This window comes from Phaethon lepturus, unplaced genomic scaffold (assembly GCF_000687285.1).
Source record: "Phaethon lepturus isolate BGI_N335 unplaced genomic scaffold, ASM68728v1 scaffold18727, whole genome shotgun sequence".
NCBI classification, from domain to species: Eukaryota; Metazoa; Chordata; class Aves; order Phaethontiformes; family Phaethontidae; genus Phaethon; species Phaethon lepturus.
In genome coordinates this window covers 1-24,616 of record NW_010554251.1, presented here as the reverse complement: position 1 = coordinate 24,616, position 24,616 = coordinate 1, and the positions used below count along the sequence as shown (strand labels likewise).

The window sequence follows — 24,616 nt, the reverse complement described above, 5'->3', positions numbered from 1 at the left end:
ATCGGAAGAACCAGAGGCATTGTTGAAACATGAATCACCAGATTCTTGCTGCTTTGGTTTCTTTAGTCCATGTCTCATAACAACAAATGTGTCAAATCCCAATGCAGCATTGATGACCAACTGTGAACAATAAAGAGAGAACAACAGACTTTAAGTGAGCCAAAAGGGGAGGGGAAGAAAGGGCCTTGAGGTTTTAGTCACTGTAAATGTCAAAAAACACTACATGCTGCAGATGGACAAACAATCTATTAACTGCGTATCTATCACCCTAGCCATAAACAATAGATTTTCCAATAGGTGTGAAATTCCAGTTGTCAAGCACTTAGAAAAAACAAAACCAAAGCAAAACGCTGCTTCAGAAATCCACAAACCATTACCGTTTTTTGTCTCTCTTGGGGAAATTTGATACTATTAATGACTCCCTCTAATTGTTACACAAACCTGTGCACGCTTGCTGACAAAAAAATTACATCCATAGATCCAAATCTGGCCCAATATTCATACAGTGAATAGTACCGTTATTGGAAAAAACTTATTTTCATTCCAGCTCTGAATTTATTTTCAAGTTTGCTGCATATTCTCTATATTCATATTCTCCAAAAGCTAAAGTATTCCAAGTGCCATTTAAGAACAACAGTAGCTATCAATAACAAGTACTCATGTCATTTGATATTCTGTATGTAGTCTTTTCAGTTCACTGTGGTCTGAAATACAACTCATTAAACACTCCTATGTGACAAACCAATGAAACCCAAGTCTGCTATCCAAAAAATTTCTGCTCGGTGAGGAAAGCAATTAACGATTACTTATGGTCTTCATGTGCATCTGTTTAGTCACACGGGGAGCACAAGCAGCTGTGGTACACAATTACACTGTCAACATTTTCCCCTTTCTCTTCAGTTTGTGACAAGTGCTTAGAGTAATCTGAAGCTATATGCATTATGACCTAAATATCATAAACCCAATACTTAAACTAGCAGATTTTACTAAACTTACAGGCAAGGATTTTTATGGAGCAAAAAGCAAAAACAATTATACAATAATGACTGTAGCCAGATATTATACTGCTTCATATGCAGATACTTTAGATAGAAAATCTAGTACAGTAGTTTGTAATTTTTCATTCTTATAGCCAGGAAGTATTTAAAAGAGGGACTTTGAGGGAAGCTGTCAAGAATTAGCCATCCTAACTAGTAAGCTGTGAGTTTCATTGTCATGCTTGGTATTTCAAATAATTTCTGGATATTCACTTTCAACCTTCTTGTAGTTTATTCCTTCCTCAGTCCTAAAGCAAAACCATGCTATTGAATCTGTGATAGCACAGCCACGTCTACAGCAAACAATTAAAAGACTGCACCTTCTCACTACATCTACCTGTAAAACATGAAGATGGTATTCCATTCTCAAAATATGAATAACACGGCACGGTTATTATTATACTATCAGAAATTAATATTGCTAAACACTTTCCACTGCAATAAACCATTTCTCTCTTTTCAGTTTACTGTCCAGCAACTACTTGAATCTAACTGGTTAACCCTTAATCAAAAACAGAAAAAAAAAATAAAATCACCATTTTTTGATAAAAAGACTATGGAAAAATGTAACTTTTCGCATGTGTTTCCAAAAACCAAAATTTTAAAAGCTCCTGTGCTCAGCAGCAATAGGGATTTAGTGTCTAACACAGGGATTTAACATTTGAATTCTGTGTCTAAGATACTTGTTTTAGGAGGAAGGACTGTAGGAAGAATGAGGATCATCAAGGCAACTGAATTGTACATGGGGAAACCAGCTCTTGTTTCTACCCCTTATAGAGAACTCCACACAGATTATCACTCACTACGTTCTTCATTTTCTGTGTTCCTGTTTTGATGCCTTGGGGTCCAAACTGCAGCAATACGTCAGATTTGCAGTTGTCATGCAAATTCACATTTGAAGTAGAGCTCTCATTAAATGTTTATCGACATGAAGAACACTGAAAAGCAGATACTGAGCATTTCAGTCTGGATGCCTTGAGATTTCACTGCTGTGCTTATTCAGTGACAGAGAATTCCATCTCCTCACATCAAAGTCATCTTACAAAAATCAAATAACTGTGATGCAGTGAGACACACTATGCCATCGAATATCAGAGAGCTGTCACAAAATTGTCCTCAAAGTATTATTTGAATGCTGTAAGGCAAATATAGTGGGGACTGCTATCTAAGTAAATGTGGGGGGAAAAGTTTTGGAGGTCATTAGAACAACCCTCTCCTGATTGAACCAGAGAGCAGGGCTGCACATAAAACTGCACATATTGCTTACAACTACCAGCCATCAGACATACGGGAGAGTAGGCTGACACTTTCCAGTTTCAATACCCAGCATTGCAAACTTACTTTTTCTGTCATTTCTGTGCTATTTTTAAACAGACAAAAGATTGCTGAAAGACCTCAGGTGCAAACTGCCGAAAAGACAGCAGGATTAAGTAGGAACTGATTAAGTTCCCAAGTTACACACACTCAGTTATACCTGAAGTGAAGTCCACACTGATCTTTTCACTGGCAGTGTAGTTCACTGGCAAAGGGATGTTCATTTGAACTACAAAGACATACAAGCCTATCACTCAGGATCAGAAATCTATTAAAAATAAGGAAAGAATGAAAAAAAAAATTAAGACCTTGGCCTAAAAAAAACAAACACCCAAAACAAAGAAAAACCAAACAGAACTGTTTGATCTGGGAAAAAAAACTGCTTGCAGTAGGTGCAGACGAAAGTTCAGATGAATGTAAACTTCAGCAGAGAAGAACATACTTGGAATTTGCAAGATGAAACTACTTTGCAAATACCACAAATCTGCATTCTATCTCCTTTCTACTGTGCAGCCTTTTGGAAATGAAAATAAACACAAACGAAACCACAAACAACTAACGACGATTAGGAAACTAGAGTTGCCATAGCTGAGAAAAATCACAGATTTTAGTAAGGAGAGAATCACAAAATAATGGTAAGGAGGACTAAAGACATTACAGTCATGAAAGACTGATAGGGGATGTGAATTGTAGAAACTCATACTTTGAAAATGTGGTTTCAGGCATCGCAAAAGTGAAAAAATAGAAAGTGAATTCTGAACTTAAGAAGTATGCCAGGATGTGTGTCAGGAAATAAAAAAAAAAAATCAAAGATCAAATAACAACATTAACTCAGCTGTGTCACGTGTCTGTCTTCTTTTACTCTCTTGTGTTAAGTTCACAACTTAATAAATTGCTATGGACATCGTTATACTCATGCCACAAAATACACAGGATATGCACTGTGGTTAAACTGATATGTTAAAAGCTTAATACCTGCATTTTCTGATTTTGTGCTATTTTAACTGAGCAAACATGAAACTGCACAATTCTTAAATGAATTAAGAAAGATTACTTGAGACTGTTTTACTGAAGTCTACATCACGATAGCAATAGAAGTAAGCGTTCAGGATAATTTAGTTGGATTCTTCAGCAAAATCCTATTTTCAACACTGCATTAATTTGGAGAAAGATGCTGCTTCCAGAATCCTGTGTGATTTAGAATGTTCTTTTACAGGAAAGGTTTGGATGCCACACTGTCTTCAAGAACAAAATTCACACAAAAGTAAAGGCTCTATCATTCCTATCTAATCCTCAGTAAGATTTGTAGAACAGGAAAACATGGCTCAAAATCTTCTCCCCATATGCTTTAGTGACTCTCCTGGAAAAATTTTGTTAAGCTTGTGTTTTATTTCTCAGTCCGGTTCATCTGACCAGATCTCTATAGTGACCACAAAAGATGTTTTAACATTTTGACTACATAAGCATTTATGCAGTCTCACTGATCTCATATATGGAGTATAATCTATAAAGCTTCCGATACTTTTTTTTAATATAAGAATTCAGAATTTTAATTTCATGTACTGCAGCCCTCTCCCATCTTTCTTTGCCTGTACCATAAGGATATTACTTTTAAGCTACAGAAATAGTTGAAGCATTCAACGCTACTTGAGTAAGAGTCATGGGCAGAGTTTGGCTGCATTGGCTCAGCAGAACAGTACGTTTTTCCAATAACGCAACGAGAAAAACCCGAAGTTAACTTTTGACCAAAAAAGCACTGGCATACTTCTTAAGTTCAGAATTCGCTATTTTTTTTTTCACTTCTGAGATATATTTTGAAAATGTGGTTTCAGACGAGTTTCCACAACTTGCATCCCCTGTCAGTCTTTCATTATTGTAATGTCTTTAGTCCTCCTTACTATAATTCTCTTAGTATTACTATGAAATATGTACCCTTGAGATGCTGAAAAGATATTAACTAGATAAGACCCTGAGCAACATGCTGTAACTTGGCTCTGTTTGGAACAGAGAGTTGAACCAGATCACCTCCAGAGGTCTCTTTCAACCTATACCATTCTGTGATACAAGTTTCTATTTCCTCTTTTCAACATTATCTTTTTGTCTTATACAGAATTTTTGAGGCTACAGAACAGAAGAAAAAAAAACTCTGCCCAATCACAAAAGATTGGTCAAATATTTCAATTTCTGATAAAGTTCTTTTAGTTATACACAGCTGGTTGATAGTTGAGAGCTGAAATACAGTGACAAGGATATCAGCAAAGTACGGTACAATACCTTCCTCTTGCTGGCTGCAATGACAGCAGGAAGCCATCGACTCTCTCTAGTGTCCATTAGTAGGAAAACAACATCATGAGCATCAATAAGCTCTTCAAGTTTAGCCACATCCTTCTGAGCCTGTGCCATTGTTACTTCAGAAAAATTCACTGGGTGGCCTGGCATAGGGATGCTCATGTTATAGCCTTCTGAACTCTATATGGAGACAGACAGAAAACAACAAATTAAGATGATAACCTTGTGACTGAAGAGAATTATTATAGAATTCAATACAAAAGTGTAGAGTACAAATTCAATTACTGTTTGGCAGAATGGCAACTTTATTCTTCATGTCTCTCTGTATCAGTGCTGTGCATTAAAGCACGGTGCTACAGTTCCTACGTGAATGGCAGACTCAGCTGCTATATTTCTGCAGAACAGGGCAGCGCAATGCAAATGCACTGGTTTGGGTCATGAAAGCAGACCAGCCTACAGATCTTACATATGAATATGATCCTGCTGTTATCTTAAGTTAGATAAAAATCTTTGTCCTGGGTTATCTTCACAGCCACTTCACACACAATGTTAATGGGATGTAGTTTATATTTCTGATATTAAATATTGACTCAATTACAGTAAGACAGATGCAAAGTATCACACATTTTCCTCTTTGTTTTGAATTCTTCTCAAAGAACAATAGTCTCAAATGATTTTCATGTAATTTGACCAGCCATATGTGAGCTTGATGTACAAGAAAATCACTTCTGAGAGTCGTTACTCCAGCGCTTGGATGTCTAGAGGCTTACACTATGCAGATGCTGAAAGAGCCTGATCTTATTGCAGAAACATATGCCTCTTCCAACTCCATATTTGGGCAAGGCATATCAACCAGAAAATGGCTAAAGAGCCAAATAAGCATATACAATCCACATACAATGCAAAGAATTAACTCACTCATTTGGAAAAACGTTAACATAATCTGCCAGCCATCTGCTATAAGAGAATAATGGATCCTTCATATGTTACAGAAGCATAGGCCTTGCCAAAGTTTCCTTGCTTGTCACTGTGCTATAAGCAACTAACAATTGGAAAGCCAAATTTTAAAAGCTGTATGAACCAAATATAAAATTACATGGGAAGAGAGGAAAGGAATGTTGGCAGAACATGCTTTTGTACAAACCAATTACATGCACTAGTCATAAATCCAGGTGAGCCAAATAACCAGAAGGGTGAACTATGCATTCTATACATCATAAATATCCCTGAACATAAAAAGAAATAAGACACATATAGCAGCTTGGGGAAACAAATTTGGGTAATATCTGCATTAAACATGGCAAAGGATGCACCTTGCCCCCCCATCATCTTCTTCCTCCTGGTGCCCCCACCACCTCCAAGGGGAAAAAAATGTAGAGTCCACAGTGATCTAGTGTGCTGTTACCAGGGCAGCTCCACTGTGTCCCAGTGAGGACAGCCTGGGTTCTGCATCACCAGCACAGACATTGCACAGTTACTGGAGGAGGTTTTACCTTCACTATTATTCTCTCCTCCAAAAAGCTGTGGCAGGAACAGAAAACTTAATCCATGCTGTATATGAGTAATGTATTTATGGAAAACTTGTCAAGCCCCTGTACTGCATACAAGTGCTGATTTATTAGATAAGTAGAACTGACATTGTTGGTGGCTTAGGAGGTCGATTTTTGCTCAAAAAAATAAAATGAAAAAGGAAGTAAGTCAAACACTCGCTGCACAGAAATACAGTAACAAGGTTTGTGAAATAATAAAATCTTACCAGAATTCATACAAAAAACCCTCTATCCAGTGACTAGCTGTAGGGATACATAACAAGTCTAGCAGCTTCAATAGCTTCAATTTTATTTGAATAACTGTCACTTGAAGAAAAGACACCAGTCACTAGCAAAAGTGGCTGAGGTATAAAAAGAGCTAAAAGGTTACCTTGCGATGGCACATGCATATTATTTTAAAGGAGGAGTAAATGTGCATATACCCTCAAATACAGATCTCGTTCATTCTGCAGAATCCCAAAATCTCAGGGAGTCTCTATATAGCAAAAAATTTTGCTTGACTGCTCACAAGGCTTAGATTTTAAGACCAGAACCTTCATACTAACAAAAGATTTAAAATTACTCCAAATTATCCAAAACAAAATAGTATTTAGTTACCATCCCATAAGGTATTAGAAATACACACTTATTAAAATAAAGGGGCTGTATGTTGACATGTGCAAAATCATAAAAGATAATGCACTTTTCAACACTTTCATTGACAGCTGACCAAAGCTGTGCTTGAGGCTCCAGTGCTTTAGTTAGTGTTGTTTTTCTTTTTTAAAGCAAACAGATATCAAAACATTGCAATTTGTGGTGCTACCATAACCTTTTCTCTCATTTTTATTCACATTTCTATTAACTTCCTGCATTTTTTTTTGTTAAATCATGGCTCAGATCACTGAGAAGATATCTGTGCTCAATATATTAAACCTGAACAGAAGTGTGCCATGGGTAGGTACACAGAAAAATTAAGAAATGTGATCCTGCCATCATTAAATTTTCTATTGGAAATACCTACATAAAATGGGCCCCCATGCAGTATAGTATGAAGGACGATAAAATGCTGAATACACTGCGAGTTCCATGCCTGAATACTTCAGGAAATGATTGTATAAGAGCATCAATAAAGTTAAATTCCACAGCAGCCATATGAATGACACTGTGCATTACCTACTTGCAATGAAAGGCTGTGAATCCGTAAGTTCTGCTATTTCCAAGTCCTCCCTTCTTTTTTATTATAAAACTCTAAGCTACATTTAATGATAATCTTAGAAGTGGAATGAAAGAAATCAAAGCTTGCCAAAACATTCCTTCTTGTTTCAGTTGCAGTGATGAGGTGTTACTCTTCCAACTAGAACGGATGTAAAATTAAAAAAATAAAATAATTCACATAGAGCAGTCAAGCATTTCAAAGTCAACCAGCAGAAGCTGCATTTTCTGTGCAAAATATTACTCACACTGAAATCAAAGAAAGTAAATTAGACCACAAGAGAATTGCACAGAAATGTAAAACCAAATTTTCAGAAATGCCTTCAGAACCAAGCTTAGTTTGGATTGGATACTGCTTGGATTCCCATGGGCTTGGAAGGACTGTACGGGTTTCCAAACAGCAAGAGAAACAAGCAGGCTCAAAATCCAGGACAACTCATCTTTTTATTCAAAGACATTTATACTGATAAATATGGGTTTTGGTAACAAGCAACAGTGCAGTCTGCAATAACAGATGCAGCTTTATTTTGAGAAGTCTAGCAAAATCAGCTGGGTTATAAAATCTCCACCTACACTAGCTTCGCTGTCCAAACCATCCCAAAGCACCAAGGCTTTACCCAGGCTAATTAAAGACTTATTATTAGTCTATGTGCTTGGCCTGCTGCTTAAACCTCACCATGCTCACATGCTGTCACATGATATTAACTGTTAGAACCAGAGTTTTTACTGTTAAGCCCTGTTAATTCTTCTTAATGTTGTTTCTCTGCAGATTTACTAATGGTCAAACATGATACCTCTTCTCCAGGAATTCTTCTGCAGGAATGAGTTGCATATAGGACATGCTGTTACTAAACAGGAAAACTTTTTTCCTATGTATACTACATGTCCTAACACTTACTGATACAGGCTCACTAAAGCATTGCTGTTGGCTCCCTCTTACTACTAGAAGTTCCTCTCCAGGTTAACTTTTTTTTTTTTTTAAAGCTTCATTACAATCTCGAGATTCCATAGCACAGTCTGATCTTTGTTTCTGACAAGAAAACTCCCAACATCAACTTCTGGCCTTTATCTCTACATGCAAAACTGTACCATTCAGGATTCCACAAACAGCTTTTATTTCTTCTATGAAACTAGTAATTTTTCTTAATATTCCTATTTTCAATTTCTCAAGTTTAAAAAGTGAAAAATCATGTGACAAATCCTAGTTAGCATCATGCTGGTACTCTATGTGACACTGCACAGATGCTTCTTTTCTGTACTTGTTTTATTATTTAATATTTCTATAACTAAATTAATACCACCAAGTAACACTATCGTGCAGCAAGGTTAAATGAAATTCTAGGAACTTTTAGACGGTCTCTTCCAATTGACTTATCAAAACTTCAGAAAGTGAAATGTTTAGCATTTTTTTCATACTGGGGATCATTGTCTGATATTCAAATACTCATTGAATTACTGCTTAGTACCAGTGCTGATTTCATAAATAATGACAATAATAAGATCAACACAGATAAAAACAGAACAAAACCAAAGAGCAATCCTCAGGTCAAACTAAATGAACCTAAAAATGCTTGGAAACAATCTTCTGTAAAGCTTGTTCACAACCCAGATCATCAACAACATAACATCTATATTCCACTGTTCATAACTCTCAATATTATGACCAGTAACATAATCCGTGGCGTTTTAAATACAGAATTGCATAGTAAGTATACAAAACTCATTCTTATTACACTAAGTGGTTAAGATACTGATTGCCAGCTGAGCTCTGGTAACTATAGCTACCAATTCTAAGACAGCCTCATTTCCAAAGCAAAAAGTATAAACAGTTGAGTGACCTCTATCATGTGCCAAACAAGTATAAAAAAATTTTGCTCATGATAGAGAAAGCAGAGAACATATCTATTCTGAAATTATATGCCATATCAATTCTTCCCCCAAATGAAGGATGGAAGTAAAGAGAACTGCAAATATTTTAAAAGTTTTTTTTTAATCTACTTTTTTTCAGCATTGAAAATTAGGTGTGTTTGAACACGTGCACCGAATAATGTTCATATGATGCACATCCCTGGAGTCAAAGAGGATAAAGGCTGCTATTGGTGGGCCATTCATCATAAAGCTTGTAAAACAACATACAAATTCATTTCTGTCTTTTGTTCCCTTTCAACTACTTCATTCTGATAGTAAGTTGTTACCATCAGGCTCCCCAAGAGAGAAGCACTTTGGCAAAGACCAACACTGATATCTTCTCCAGGTTGCCACAAACTTCCTCCCTTTTCTGGATCTGATTCAGTTTGCTTAGTTCTTGAATAAAAAAAAGCAGACAAGAAAGTTCTCTTATGTCATCTTAATACTCTGTATTACACTCCTCAGCAAAGCAAGATTTTAATCAATACTTGCTGCTATTAAAGTTATTCTGGGCAAAACCAAGAGAAAATCCAACTTTCACTTTTACAAGTAAATTGTTTTCTTTTACTTGTACTGATCATTCATAGAGCAAAATGTCCATCTACAGCAATCTTGAGAACATTAGGTCATTTCATTCCAACAGCAGCAGAACCAGTTAAAGATTAAGTATTTGCCCCTTACGTAGAAAATCAACTTAAATAGGATTGCAAATTTTGGGTGTAAAACATAATAGGAAATCTCAACAATAGATTTATTACCGCCTTCAAGACCTTCTGCTCCCATAACAGAAAACCAATGTGTCTAAATTCACATTTAAGAGCAGCGTGGAAAAGCACGATATTAAATGCAGCCATTACTGGAAGTTCCTTAGGACTTATTAGATGGGAAAAAATTTTACTTCACAATCAACAAGCTACAAGATGATTCAGATGATCCCTCATTATATTCAGACAATAAATATTTAATGAAATAATAATGAAATGAAGTTTAACAGGTATGGAGTACTTGAAATGAAATGCTTATAGATTTGTCAGTAACCAATGTTACACCTGTGTAGTGTTTTTCCCACTCATAATAATGCTTAATTACTAGAACTTGGAATAGTTTTTTAAAGTCACTGGTTCTCTTCCAATGAACATATTAACGCATTTTAAATACTCATCTTACCACTCCTGGGAAGATTTTCTGCAGCCTGTCTGCTGCTGCAAGTGCTTTAGGCTTCCCACCGCTAAGACAGTCTTCGAACTCATACAGTGGCTGTCGTACTGGGTTGGAATAGGAGATCTTTGCATTGTCCACAAATGTAATCTTCCTGACTCCCCAACCCTAAACAAGAAAGTAATTTAAATAATGGTAAATACAATGGGCTTAGCCATATACTTTTGAGTACTGCCAGAAACTCAAGAGGAGTTCTGTCCAATTCTTCAAGAAAGATCAAGCTACAAAAGCTTTTGAAGCTATTCACAGCAACAGCCTTGTAGTTGCACTGAATTAAGGGAGCAGAAACTTTGGTCAGTCCAAATATATCATTTGGCAGCAATCCCTCAAAACCCTGCTGAATTCAGTGGGATGTGTTAAACATCCCTGAAAGTAAATATCAGCCCAGTTACTGCAAGCGCTTCACTGTGAATTTGATCATATTAGCTTGATAATTTGTTCCAGAATTTCTTGTTTGATCTTTTTTAATGTAAATTCAAAACAAATTACTATTCTGCTAAGGTTCTCTTACTACCAGCTATGCTACTATTAGAAGAATGTCAAGTTATTTCCATTGGCTACAGATCTTACCTCTTCCCTACAATCTGTAACATTGACTAATATGTATTACATGTACATTAACACAGAGGAATACAACTTTTCTCTTACGTGCCATGGCAGCTGCTCAAAAAAATAAAATCATATAGAATTTATGAGAAACATTATTTTTAAGACTAAGTCAAGACTTACCATCAAGGTCCTTGCAACACTACAACCCAGTGTACCAGCTCCTAGCAGCAGACACTTGGCAGACACAATTTTTTCCAAATCAAGAGTAGGCACCAACCGCCAGCACATCAATTTCAAATTAAGATCCACTGATGATTCTGCCAGCCTATATCATGAAATAAGTAACACCACACTTATGAATGTTCTTGTGTTTCTCCAACAAAGCAATTACTTTTATTTCAACTGAAGAAGTTCAATAACAATTTTTTTTTTTTGTAAGGAGAGGAATTCAAGAATTCAACATAGAGGTAATATGAAAAATAAAGTCACCCCCCAAGCATACTTCCACCTAATAATAAGGTGCATGGAAAGGAGATTGGAAAAAAATTATTTCCTGCATCCAGTTACATCTGTCCTCAACATGAAATATTACACTTTCCCTCTAAGGAATGAAGTCTATTCTTTGTGGAAGTTTTAGAAGGAAAACAAGGTAGGAAATCCATGCTCAACCTAATGTCAGATTTTTGTATTCAAACACAGGGTATAAAACTCACCAAGTCATCACAAATCATTCAGAGTGTAATAGCTGGCACAGGAAAGTATCAGAAAAAAAAAATCCATCCAGAGCATGACTACCTCATTCACTCTCATGCTCCCTCCTTCCAAAGAAGTATATTGCTTCACACAGAATGGTAATGCTTATCCTTCTATTCCTTCTCATACAGCTCCTTACAATTCTTTTGCCTTTCTTGTCTTCAAATCAGATACACATATAAGTTCTCAGATTCCTCACAGCTTCACTCCCTTATACATCATAAACATAATTTTTGCAGTTTGTTCAACAAGGATTTAAGATCACAGTTGCCAAGGCTGCCATTACTAACAGCCTCTATGGCAATTAACAGAAGTTAGCATGCATACAAGAAGGTCAAGTTACATTTACTTAAAGAATTACAAGCCCTCAGATGAACTTTCTTTAATGTCTATGAACACACTCTGAATTGCAACAAATGCAAGACAAAAATGGCTTAGCTTGATAAGTAAAATGTTAACCTAAATCATTTGATCAATGCTTATTATATGACCTACATTCCACTCAGTTTTAAATATAATGCATTTGAAATTTTAAGCTAGAGTCAAAAACTGCAAACACTTCTGCTGCAGGCAGTGCACTCTGCTCTCTTAAGGTCCTTACCTCCAATAGGACTGTCCAAAGAATATTAGTATACGTGCTTCTAACAGAAACAGAAATGTCACATTTCAATTTGTTGTGGCTAAAGCCCAAGTAAAGAAAACTGGAGAAATTTAAAAGACAATAAAACCTTTTTGGATCCATGCATTCACTGAGATTCACCATCCTTGGACCCATGCCTCCCTTTTGGTTTTTCTCCCATCCAACAGCTTTTGGACAATCTGTTTGACATAGTAAAAAAAGAAAAAAAAAAAAAAAGGAAAGAAAGAATGAAAGCCTTAATATCACAGGATGGAAAAAAGAAATCTTGTTGGATAAAACCAAACAAATTCTAAACCTGTAAGTAAATAATCTGTGTCTTGACAATCCAGCATACACTGCTATACAAATTTTGCTGGTTTTACATCAACTGAAATCACTGCTTTTTGGAAAGTGCTTCACTCTCAGGTGTCCGATGTGCTGGTTTTGCCTGCTTGGCTTGTTTCAAACCTAAAACAGAGACAGCATCATTCCTTATCAAGCCTCTGGATCTTTAATGTGAAAGAGACTGCTATGTTCAGAACTCAGTAAATTCATAATTCAGAACTCAGTAAATTTTGCCAAGTTCAATCACCTCTTCATGTTCCCTAGACTTAATCTGTAAAATCAGCAAAGAATTATATAATAATGAAACAATTCACAACGATTACATGTAAAGCATTCAGAACTTCTTTGATGAAGTAGAGAAATTTTGTGATACTGTCCTGTACACAGAAACCAAAGTCCGAGTTTATGTTCTAACGTTACAAATGTATTGCTTTAAAATATATCTGCCTACCTCACTATGGGATTGAGGAAACAATTCCACTCTGTAGCAGGCTTCTACCATTTTAGAACTATACAGAAAGTCTGCATCACATAAATTCACTATCATATGCATTTTTTCTAGCTGTGGGACTGAGTACAAATGTAACAAGAAAAAAATACACTAATTGCCAATTGCCTGGTTTTTGTATTGCATATGACACCAGGAGGACTTTAAATTTTTTCCTCCCTAAATCGTGTTTCTAATTAAATAAAAAAAAAAAAAGAGAAAGGAGAATATGCTCTCTTCTTCCTTTTTTGAAGGCATTTAACAGAAATTCAAACAATTTAAAATCCATTTGAAATAACTCAGCATAAGCAATGATTTAGTAGCAGTAATTTTTTCCACCTTCCCAGTGATTAAAGAGGGAGAAAAAAAGATGGGAAAGAAATGTTTGTTTTTTTTTTTAAATGGATTACCTGGGCCAAGGACTCTCTCTGGAAGTTTTATTTCAAAGATAATGCTGTGTGTTATGTCTCTCACTCCTTGCATGGTCCTATCTCTGAAGCAGAGCACTTCAACTGACTGGAGAATGCTGCCCCTGCCATGTAAAAAAAAGACAAAGAAAGAGAGACATGCAACTTCTTTAACAGGAAAGAGACATTTAAACACTATTTCACACAGATTTAGTCTCTTGCAGATTCTGAATCAGGCTTTTTCTGTTAGTACCGGAACATTGTTGTTCTGATCAGGTATAAATAAAAACAATTGCTTAGTATGTGAAAAAGACTAGTTTGTTGTGAAAGAGCTCTAAACCAAATGACACTGTCAGCCTGTCCTCTGCCATTTATACAATGCTGCTGGACAAACTACATATTCAGGGGAATAAAAAGCAGGGAAGCAATAGAGCACACCTCAGGTGACACAATGTACTTTGCCATGGCACAAGCAAGATCCCCTTATTTCTCAGTATTGTATCATTTTTGCTCCTTGGGATTCAAATCCCCAAATCAAACAATTAGAACTTCAGTGCCTAAACACCTCTGAATTTCAGAAAGTGTAAAGCTCTCTGGGCACTGACACGTCGTTCTACGCTACAGTTCAGCTAGCAACCCAGAAAACACCATACCTAACTGAGCATTTCTTCTCCTGCATTGTAATAAAAACGTAAAAGTCAAAACTATGAAAATGCAACTTAATTATATTTCTGTTACAGCAACCCAATTTTATATGATGCTTTAAATGATACTTTTTCTCCAAGTACCTTAGTGTAAAACTATGTCCTGTCTTCTCAACTTCTGCCCAACAAAAAATTCAAGAAGGTACACTAAAGAAATCCTAAGAGTATCGGATTTTCAAAATTTACATCTACTATTACTTGGGACTAATTAATTCTGTAAAGTCATAGAATACTTTAAACAAGATTTGAAACAGCTAGAGGGTATTGGCAGGGTCTGAAGGATGTATTTCCAGGTATGTGCATGCATGTGAGGACTAGGAATAACAGGAACTTGTGACTGACAGAAGTAAAAAAACAGAATAATGTGCAAAATCAGAATCACTGAAGGTGACTCATGTCAAGGTTAAAAGTTAAATCTCAGGTGGGTGATACAAGTAAAGTGCCATGGAGGGAAAAATGCCTAATTTGATATCAACAGATAAATAATCTTTGTGGTAAAAAACAAAATATAATACCATTTGTGGGCTGCCAGGATCAGGAAATTTCTCAGCGGCCATCCTGGATAGTGGGATAAATTACATGGATCATAAACTCCAACTGCCACCTGCAAATAAAATTGCTCTAAGTGAGAAGTCATCTATCCATACTGATATTTGGTTCACAGTAAAAGTTATCTGGCATTTTCAATGTAAAACTTCTGGACAAAGAAGGCCTACACACACATTTTACATATTTACAAATGTTTAATAGATGCTCACCCTAGATTTCAGTCAAGTGTTTGCCACAGCTTTGAGATTTGTTCAGTTTTGCCTTTTTATGGACATTCACTTTTCACTACAGTATGTGCACCTTCCTTACACATACTGTTATGGGAGAAGCCCAACAACAGAAGCCTTGCCCTCAAAACAAAAACCTCTATTCATTTTGGGATGATTAAAAAGTAAAAGGGGACAGGCCAGCAAGATGCCAAGTCAAAGGAAAAACAGCATAAATTCACTTGTAAAGCCAGCCTTCAAGATGGGATCTATATAAAGGAACTGGACATTGTGACTCATGTTCAAGCAACCATAATACCATGCCTGTAATTGAGGCATCTAAACTAGGAACTTACTTCACAGTCAATGCAGAACCAAAACACATCCAGAGATTAGAAATATGCCACTGCCTACCTTTAGATATGCTGAAAATCTGACCTCAGCCATCACTAGTGATACCTGTGTATCATCTACAGGGCTCCTCCCTCCTGCTTCTTTGCATATGGACGGACTTAGAGTGACTGGTCTCAACTCTACCACATCAGTGAGGTGTCCCTAGAACAGTCTGAAATGCAGGTGAGCCAATCTAATGAATGCAGATAGGAGAAACAGAAGCCCACTCCCCATCCCTCCTCCCAGCCATACACTGCTGCTGCTTTGCAACTGCTGACTCAAGCAGGCTAAGACCCCTTAGTAAGCTGATTCAATTTCATAAACTAGCAGAAAATTAACTCAGCAACAGCAAAAACGTATTTTTCTTCCAGGGGAGCAAGTTCAATTGGCTTATTGAAATACAAACAAACTCTACAAGCAGTATTGATGCAATAAATCTTATACAACAGGTCTAAAATTTTGGCACTTCCAAGTGAATGTTAATGAAGAAATATATTCCAGATGATTACAGATTTCTCTCATATTGAGAAAGTCCCTATCTAATTAAGTATACTCTTAATCTGTGACAAATCTCAAACTTCACGTTCTTATTTTAAAAAGAACAACTGTGGACCTAGGTCTTAAGTTCAGAAAAACAAGTTTGGAAAAGCAAAAAAATAACTGAAGATCAAGTGTTATAAAACACAACTAAATTATAAGGTGTGGCAAGACCTCCTTAAAAAAGTCTTTTTTGCACTTACTAGCTCTTCCCCATAACTCACAGTTTTGATTCCTAATACTTCAATAAAACATGCAAGATAAAAAAAAAAAGTTTGAAGTCCACCAAAAATACAGACAGTAAAGCATTCAGAAAGGCCGAGCAAAGTTCAGCAGCTGAGCAACATGACCCAAAACAGAATTCAATGTACATAAACACAAGCCAACCATGCCAGTCAACTCTTGCTGTGATGACATCTGCTTCATGCATCATTTGCATGCATGTGAAGGCAATGGACAGTACTCACTTTACACTCAAAGGACATACACAATCTCTGCATTTAATATAAGAAACATCCCAGCCTCTTCTGGTGCACAACCGATCTATCTTCCAAAATTACAAAGCCTTTACCTTGAACATTCTTCATATACAGATTCCTGGCAATTTTTATCCAAAGCTCTCATGTTATAACTCGTACATGTGGCAAAACAAACACTGAAAGCTGAAAACTCAAAGTTGAAGTTGCCAATAGAGTACTCCCTGATTACTGCTACCACAACCAACAAACACATAAAATGAGTACCAATTTTTAGTAGACAAAAAGTGTTTTGCATTTATTATAGCATAGTAAGTACAGTGGTTAGAAAACTTTAATCATTATGCTAACACTTTCATAAACTTATGTCGTTTCTGTTCTGATAATGAGGGAAACAAAGCATGAAGAACTTGGTTTTAAGCTGATAGAACTAGAGACACTTAACTCTACACAAAAAAAAAAAAAATCAATCCAAGCTGCTGGTCTTCAGTTATTTACCTAGCCTATTCATTAGTCAGCCATTGTGCTCAGCTTGGTATTATAGACACTTTTCAAACTATTTGTAAATTAAACATTTGTAGGTTATAAGAAGACATAAAATTCTCATTACCTTTCCCCCTTGGTCTTGGAAGAAACCGTCCCACTTTTTCAGCGGAGATATCACTACAGAATTGTCATGATACTTGATTAAAAAATAAGGCAAGGCTGTAACCCCCTCTTTCTGGCAAAGTTCATCATATGCTTTCTGAAGTGCTTGAACCTAAAAGTAAAAAGACAACTGTAACCAACAGTTTTAGCAATCTAATACAGAACCACGGAAAGTGTTTTAGCATTTGATAAGGCTAGCTCACTAAAACAATCTTAGAATATAGTGTATTCAGAAGTTTTAAACCCCATTATGACCACAATAACGGAGATAAAAAATTCAGTTGCAAAACGGCATTTGTCAATGCAAATTTTGAACAGGGACATTATCGTTGCTGCAAACTGATCTACCAATTCAACCATTCAATTTATTTTGGTATACATATTTTTAGTGTTTAGTTGAAACTATCTTTGGATCATGGTGTTTTTACACTATTTACTACTACAGAACTACTGAGGGTCTCCTGAGAAGCAAACTATGCATTTTTCACTGAAAAAAACCCAAACTGTTTCTCATTGATTATTATGCCATTAAAAAGCCATTCAAGGTTTCGCATTAACTTCTGTCAAAGCAAAAAGGCGCATGTGGACAACTTGGGTTTTTTGCCCTTTTGCATTGTAATATGAAAGAAGCTATAAAATATGCTTAACTTTTCTCCTAAAAAAAAAATCTTCCGTATCCAGTTCTTTTTCTTGTCCAATCATACATTTTATTAAAAATTTTGTAATTTCTAATGACTTGGCTCTCCTGTGGGATGCCCCTTTATAAAAATGTCTTAAAAATATGAGTTTCAAAAGCATAGCTATATATTCAATAAGCTGTATATAAAAATTAAAACAAACATAACCACCTCTTCAAGAATTGTTTACCACATCTGCCTCTAAATGAATAAAGCTGAAGTGATGTTAAGCTGAGAGATTTTATACAATAATGAGAAAAGAGGTAAACAAAAAACCCACATGGAAATAAGAAAAGTGAAGATTTTAAAAGAAATTAGGTCCTCAAATTAATACAGTATGTGCTAATAAAAACATTGAGTTTTACAGCCCACTTAAAATGGGCACAAAAAGCACAAAACTGCTTAGTGCTATAGACTTCATAACATTTAGTATTTGGATACCTGATTTAATGTGAATCTGTCACCAAGACACACTGGTTTCCGAATTACATGTATTCCATCAGTGAAGACGAGAGCAGGGTAGCAAAACCAGTAATAGAAATGATACTTTTTTAAATCCTAGAAAAAAATTTTCGTAAAATGTGGTAACAAACATATAAATGAAAGTAAATCACGGTTTGGAATACTAATCATAATACATAGTTGACGATACTAACCACAGTACTCTTTACTTCACAAGGGCATTGTGTCATGATTTTAGAAAATAATAAAAAAATACTAGAAATGTATACAGAGAAGTCTTCTAAGATTTAATCAGACAATGTATGTACAATATTTCAGTTTTTGTTAGCTGGAGCATTATTTATTAAAACTTTCAATTTGTTAAACATGAAACAGTTGCTCTACTTTTACTAATACGTCTAAGGCCATCCGATAATCTTATGCATTTGTAGAAAAGAATGAGATGGCACCAGCATTTTTTAAATATATCCTAAAATATTTTATATCTCCATGTGAGAATGGCTTATTAGATTTAAAAAAAAATTTTTCACACATTTTAAGATGTCTTAAAACAATCCTGATAACATTAATATGCTGATACTAATACAGTATTTCATCTAAAAAGAAACTACTACTACATTTCCACTACAATGCTCTAAGTATGAGACCTATTATTGTTACTCACTGCGAATGTCAGCAGCAGGAACCTGTTCAAGAGCATTGGGTTTTCAAGAGCAGCTCCAGATTTTATTGATTCCCATATCTCTCATTGATTGTATGGACAAGGAGGAAGAGAAAGGGCAGAGAAATAAAAAACCAAGGTGCCATGAGAACAGCTGCAGAAACCTTTAATTATTCCAGCTACCTTTAAAATACTGAAATTAACATTCCCGGTAATCCACTGTGATCTTTTCCTAACTAACAGCATCCACACTATTATCTCTGCTGATAAGACACAGATGTGCACTCTCTAACACAAAAAATTATGGAAGCTGGGGAACAAGAGGAGCACTAGCTCACGGATCAAGCATGGAGCATCAAAAAAACAAAACAAAACAAAAAATCATCAGGAACAGTCCCTCATGCCTATGAGCTATTAACACTAACACAATATAGAACATACTGTGGTATTAATTTTATTGTACTCTCATCTTTTTTGTTCATGAGATCTATAGATACTAGACATGTGAACAAGCTACTAGGAAATTTGACCAAAAAATGTAGACTTGCAAGAAGGCAGTACACTGCAAGTCAGTGAGACAGGAAGCTACAATAATTTTATGAGGCAGACCTGTTTGATCTTTGACTTAAAAAAATAAACGAACAAGAGCGAATAAAGCATTCTGACCTTCCCAGTTTCCCTAAAGATAGATATTGCATCGTACCTACCACCGGCACGGAAGTACTAGGCCACAGGAACACAAAAAAATTCATAGTCTTGAGTGAAGACCTGCATGAAAACTTTGCTACTCAAGGCCAGGAGGCAGAAAATCAATCTAATTAAAGGAATCAAGGACTGGTCAAAGTCAAGTCTCTCAAAAAGAAAAAGATTGCCTTAGTTTGATTTTAAATTCTCCCCAAGCCATGACATTTAATTTAGCTAGTTATAGTGCAAGCAGACTAGCCCCTTCCTTTGACAGCCACCTTTTTCTTGCTTTATCTCAGTCTTCTTGGCTGTTCTGGAGCTTCCCCATCACTCTGTCACACAGATGTATTGCAGTAATCTGAAGTTTAAATCAGGCACTTGCTGGTTTCCAAGTGTCAAGGCAAATGTTAAAAATGTACTCTACAGAATTCAAGTCACTGGCAGCTCTAATAGCAGTGTTAAGCTTAAAATGTGACCTAGTCAAAATGTGGCCTAGTAGAACACTGAATGAAGTCCTCCAAGTATAACTGGCTACTTTCTACTCTCTCGTAAAGAACAGTAAAAAGAAAACATCAAACTATTCCTTCCAGAATAAGTTAAATCCTGGGGCTACTATATGGGTGAGTATGGACAGTATCTCCAATATTTGGGGCAGAGACTAATAATACTAATAATAGCATTTTACTGGCTATTTCCAAACCTTTTCTAACAGTTGATTTGGTTTTTAATCTTACCTCGTTTGCTTCTTTTTCCAGAAGTGATTTCTTATCACAGGATTTGAAAGTCTCAAATGTATTGGTATTATACAATGTTCCGAAAGCAGGACAGCAATGTGCTGGTATTGAAGCATTCCTGAATAAAAGAAAGAAACCTCTAGGAATTGGATACTAACACCTTCAACATGATCAGCAGTAGCAGCAGCAGCTATCCTATGGTGTAAGGTTGCCCTGAAAATGTCAAATGATGAGGCACAGTAAAAAAAGTTAACGACAGTTCTAACAAAAACATTTTTATGATCATCATGCTTTATTGATCATGGATTGGTATAAGAACCTGTGCAAATACACGTCTACATTATGACTTCAAAAATGTATCAGGCATCTGTATCATCTCTAAGCAAGGTGGCATTAAATCACAGATTGAATATTTAAAACTTCTGTTCAAATACAAACTATCCCTGACAAATGCCATTTGCAATAAGGAAAAAATTATTAAGACTGAACTTTAGATGTCAATATTCCATTCACACAGAGTGACTCAGCTAAAATTTTATGTTTAAAAAAAACATCCCAAAGGAAGCCTAAACCAAGGAAGACAAAAGATTGAGTAGCTTTTATAGTCTGTAACATCATCAGATGGAGAAGACACTGTTTGCAAACACACTATATATTTTTCCCCCCTTTTTGAATGTAATTAGGTAAAAAACCAACAATATTCCCTTAATTTATAGATATGATTGATTTCATTGACTCCTTTCACATCATTCTCCCAAATTGATATGTTTCTGACCACTGCTAAAACTCAAATACAGCAAATGGTTAAATAATAAATACACATGATGTAGTTTCAAAAAATTTTCAAAAGCTAAAAGGGAACTCTTCATTATCATCTAAACTGACTACCCTAAAGTACAGAAACAGCAGTACAGAAAATTACTACAGTACAAGGAATAATTAAACACTACATAAATTAACCTTTCATAATTTTATTTTTGTCATAACATTTGAGAGTTCAAGTACCACAGTACCATCCATTTTTTCCTGATCTGAAATCCCTGTTCCCAATATCACAGCTTGCTTCCAGTTGCACTTTGCTGCATATGCTTTCATTACTGTACCTAAAAATTCTTACATAAGAATTAATGGAATAATATCTCCTAAGAAGTTATCTCAAAATGCACAAAGCCTCACTAGGCTCCTAACATTCTCACCAAGCAAGGTAGAGAAAGTCACTTTTGTGATTTACACCTTTATAATCCACCAATTTGAAACAAAAAAGACAGTAACTAAGACAACATCTGTTCCTATGCTAGTTATACTAACTTCGGCATTTGCTGGAAATGAAAGCCACGTGGAAAAAATATTTCCCCTTCCATGTCATTTTTGCTGTGTACGCTGAGCAGCTTTAGCTTACCTTGGCTTACTTTGGGGGTAAAGGCAAAAGTACAAAATTCCAGTCATAAAGGTTAAATACTTTGGAAGATATTACAGTATAACAACTAGGGATTGTAAAAACTATTTTGAGATCCTAATTCTAATGATGAATCCTCAATAAATAAAGAACTAAAGAAAAATTTGACCAGAAGTCCAATGACTGAAATATTCTCCCTTACACAGACGGTCCAAAGAAATGGAAAAAAAAAAAAATGGTATGTTATATAAACATATATAAAAACAGAGTGAATTTGAGACTTACAAGCATATTTTAAACTTGGCCCTTCAGATAAGTATACTACTTCAGACACAGGGAGCTAATGTTTGTGACTCAAAGCAGTCTCTCCACTGTTACACAGTTCATGAAAACATGTATTTCTTTTCATGTGGAGTTTATCCAAGTAATGTTACAGACCAAAGCACTACTGTTATGCCAGGAAGGTGTCTTCACATACAAATCAAAGTAAACCACAGTATATACTTACATATCAAAGGCACTAAACTCCAATGTCAAGCGAGCTGGCAAACCCAAAGGATCACCTGGACAAAAAGCAACAACATGCTTCTTTTAAACTGCAATACATAGATTAATTTCCCTCTTTTTGTTAATGTAAGTTACAAACTACCCACAGACACCCCAGAATTCACAGCTCACCCAGCCGTGTTTTCTAATGTTTCACAAAATACCTAAAATGTGTTACACAAATACTTAAGAGAAATGAGAGGAGAAACCCAAACTACTAAGATGTTTGGTTTCTACCTACCATTGTAGTAGTATCCTTTGATAACTTTTGGGGTCTCATCCAATCGGTACTCATTGAGTTTCTTCTGGGTTAGTTCATGCCAGAATCCTGCATCCAAGGCACTACTGAAGGGAGCAAACTGCAGCTTTGAAATTCCAGGATCTACAGGATGGTGCACCTCACTACTGGCAGCTGCCATGATTTTAGTTTATGATCACTGTTAAACAACTCTGTAAAAGCAGATATGCCAGTAAGTATATAGACAATCGACCATATTACTCATGAGTACTCAAAGCCTCTTTTTAATACATTTTGTTGTGTTAAAGGATAGAAAGCCTTATTCCTCTGAATGTCTAAGTCCAATTTTTAAAATAATTGAGCAAAGGTCCTTTCAGCCCAAGCAAAGTCCTTCCAATTTCTTGTATGTAAAATTATGAAAGGCAAGTATATGTTCTGTTTGGCCAAGCTGCCTAGAAGGATCTGATTTCCTGACAGACATTCCATGATTTCTCAGGACACTACATCTGAACTATGTACTTCTGAGTTATATCTTGTATTGTGCTGCCACTGATAAAAACAACAAAATTCTAACCCCTGTATCAGCACTCCTCCTGTTATCTAGATACCTGTCTAAAAGCCTATTAGTAATATTTAAGATCTGATGGCGTTTAAAATCCAAACTAACATTTCATTTAGCTAGGTCTTCACTCTCAGCCTGTCATGAGAGTTGAACACTCATAAAGCATTTACAAATTAACAAGTAAAGCTAGCAAAGGGAAACTAAAACCAAGAAAAGTCTTGCAGCCAGTGAATGGCAAAGCTGGAAACAAAACCTAGAACTTCCTTAACAGTTGCACTAGCCGTTAGAAAGTCAACGTGATGTCCAAGTCTAGATCATTTTCTTACCGGTCTTCTCTCCTAAAGGTCTTTGCACATGGGAAGCATTTGTTTATTAATTTGTTTTCATAACCCAAATCACAATTCCATATCGGCTGAATGGTGTTCATATAAGCACATCACCTTCAATTCACAACACTTATAAATTTCAGAATTTTAGACTCTACCCGAGAATGAGGAGTAAAAGACCTAAGCTGGGCTATCAGAAGCCTCTACTTCAACGAGGCATAACAGTCCCCTTGCTCACATTAGCAGCAATATTCATTTCACTGTGAGGTGATTCAGCTCAATCTGCTTATTTTCTTGAAAACTCATCAAGAATTAGTCACTTCTGATGCACTGACACTTTTGAAAATATTCTTCAATGTATTTTGATGTAAATATTCACTTACATGCCTTCTTAACACAAGATCAGTAAGTCAAGGTAAATCTGTGCAACAAGTTTTACAATACTGAAACAAAAGATGAAATGCATAGATTTTGTAAAACTTGCATACAGAAATTCGTATACAGACTGTAATAACAGTCACTAGGGGAATATAATAAACAGAGAAAGAAAGAAAAACAAGAGAGACATCCAAAATTTTAAATTTAGAACAAACTCTGAGTTTCAAAAGAGCACAGTTGGAAAATGTGCTTGAAGTGAAAAGATTTACCAGTATGCTTTAGGCACTCCTAAGTCCCGTGACTGGTAGGAAATTTGAGAAGGATAACCCAAAGTCTAGATGCACTATCACTAGTCGAAGTTCTAGCATTTGTTCTTAAATATGCAGGCATTTAAAACTCATCTAATGGGGGAATGCATTAAGTGAAAAACACACCAAGACTTTTAGTATTTGTCTCCTCCTTGACAGACATAGTTAATCTGTCATAGAAGTACGATTAGGAGTTTAACAGCATTTAAAACTATCATGAAGTTACAGGTTTTAAGCCAAACTCACATAATTCCCTAAAATCTATACCTTTTATACAAAACTTTTTCTTCTGCGGTGCAGAGCTGAGTATTCTGAAGACCTCCTCTATAGCCAGGTGGCAAAAGAAATCGTTATTTCCTACCACTACTTTTTCAGAAGGGCTGCTTTTAGGCTGATGCTCGTTATCAAGCCCATTTTCGGGGCAAGGAAAGCCCTCCCTACATCCAGTACTATTACTAGCCCAA

The 24,616-nt window shown here is 35.8% G+C and overlaps 1 protein-coding gene across 1 annotated transcript in view; it reads right to left on the bottom strand.

Annotated features, from left to right (window-relative positions):
- The window catches only part of ATG7 (autophagy related 7), a gene marked incomplete at its 3' end in the record, with an annotated part of 44,198 nt that extends 21,439 nt beyond the window's left edge, over nucleotides 1–22,759 (bottom strand). Inside the window, 13 exon segments of the mRNA XM_010291800.1 lie at nucleotides 1–120; nucleotides 4,626–4,820; nucleotides 10,457–10,615; nucleotides 11,237–11,381; nucleotides 12,538–12,628; nucleotides 13,671–13,792; nucleotides 14,887–14,975; nucleotides 17,143–17,292; nucleotides 18,299–18,415; nucleotides 18,984–19,061; nucleotides 20,399–20,516; nucleotides 22,303–22,357; nucleotides 22,582–22,759. Of these exon segments, the coding sequence (XP_010290102.1) occupies nucleotides 1–120; nucleotides 4,626–4,820; nucleotides 10,457–10,615; nucleotides 11,237–11,381; nucleotides 12,538–12,628; nucleotides 13,671–13,792; nucleotides 14,887–14,975; nucleotides 17,143–17,292; nucleotides 18,299–18,415; nucleotides 18,984–19,061; nucleotides 20,399–20,516; nucleotides 22,303–22,357; nucleotides 22,582–22,759 (1,617 nt within the window).
- Nucleotides 22,760–24,616: the final 1,857 nt, after the last annotated feature.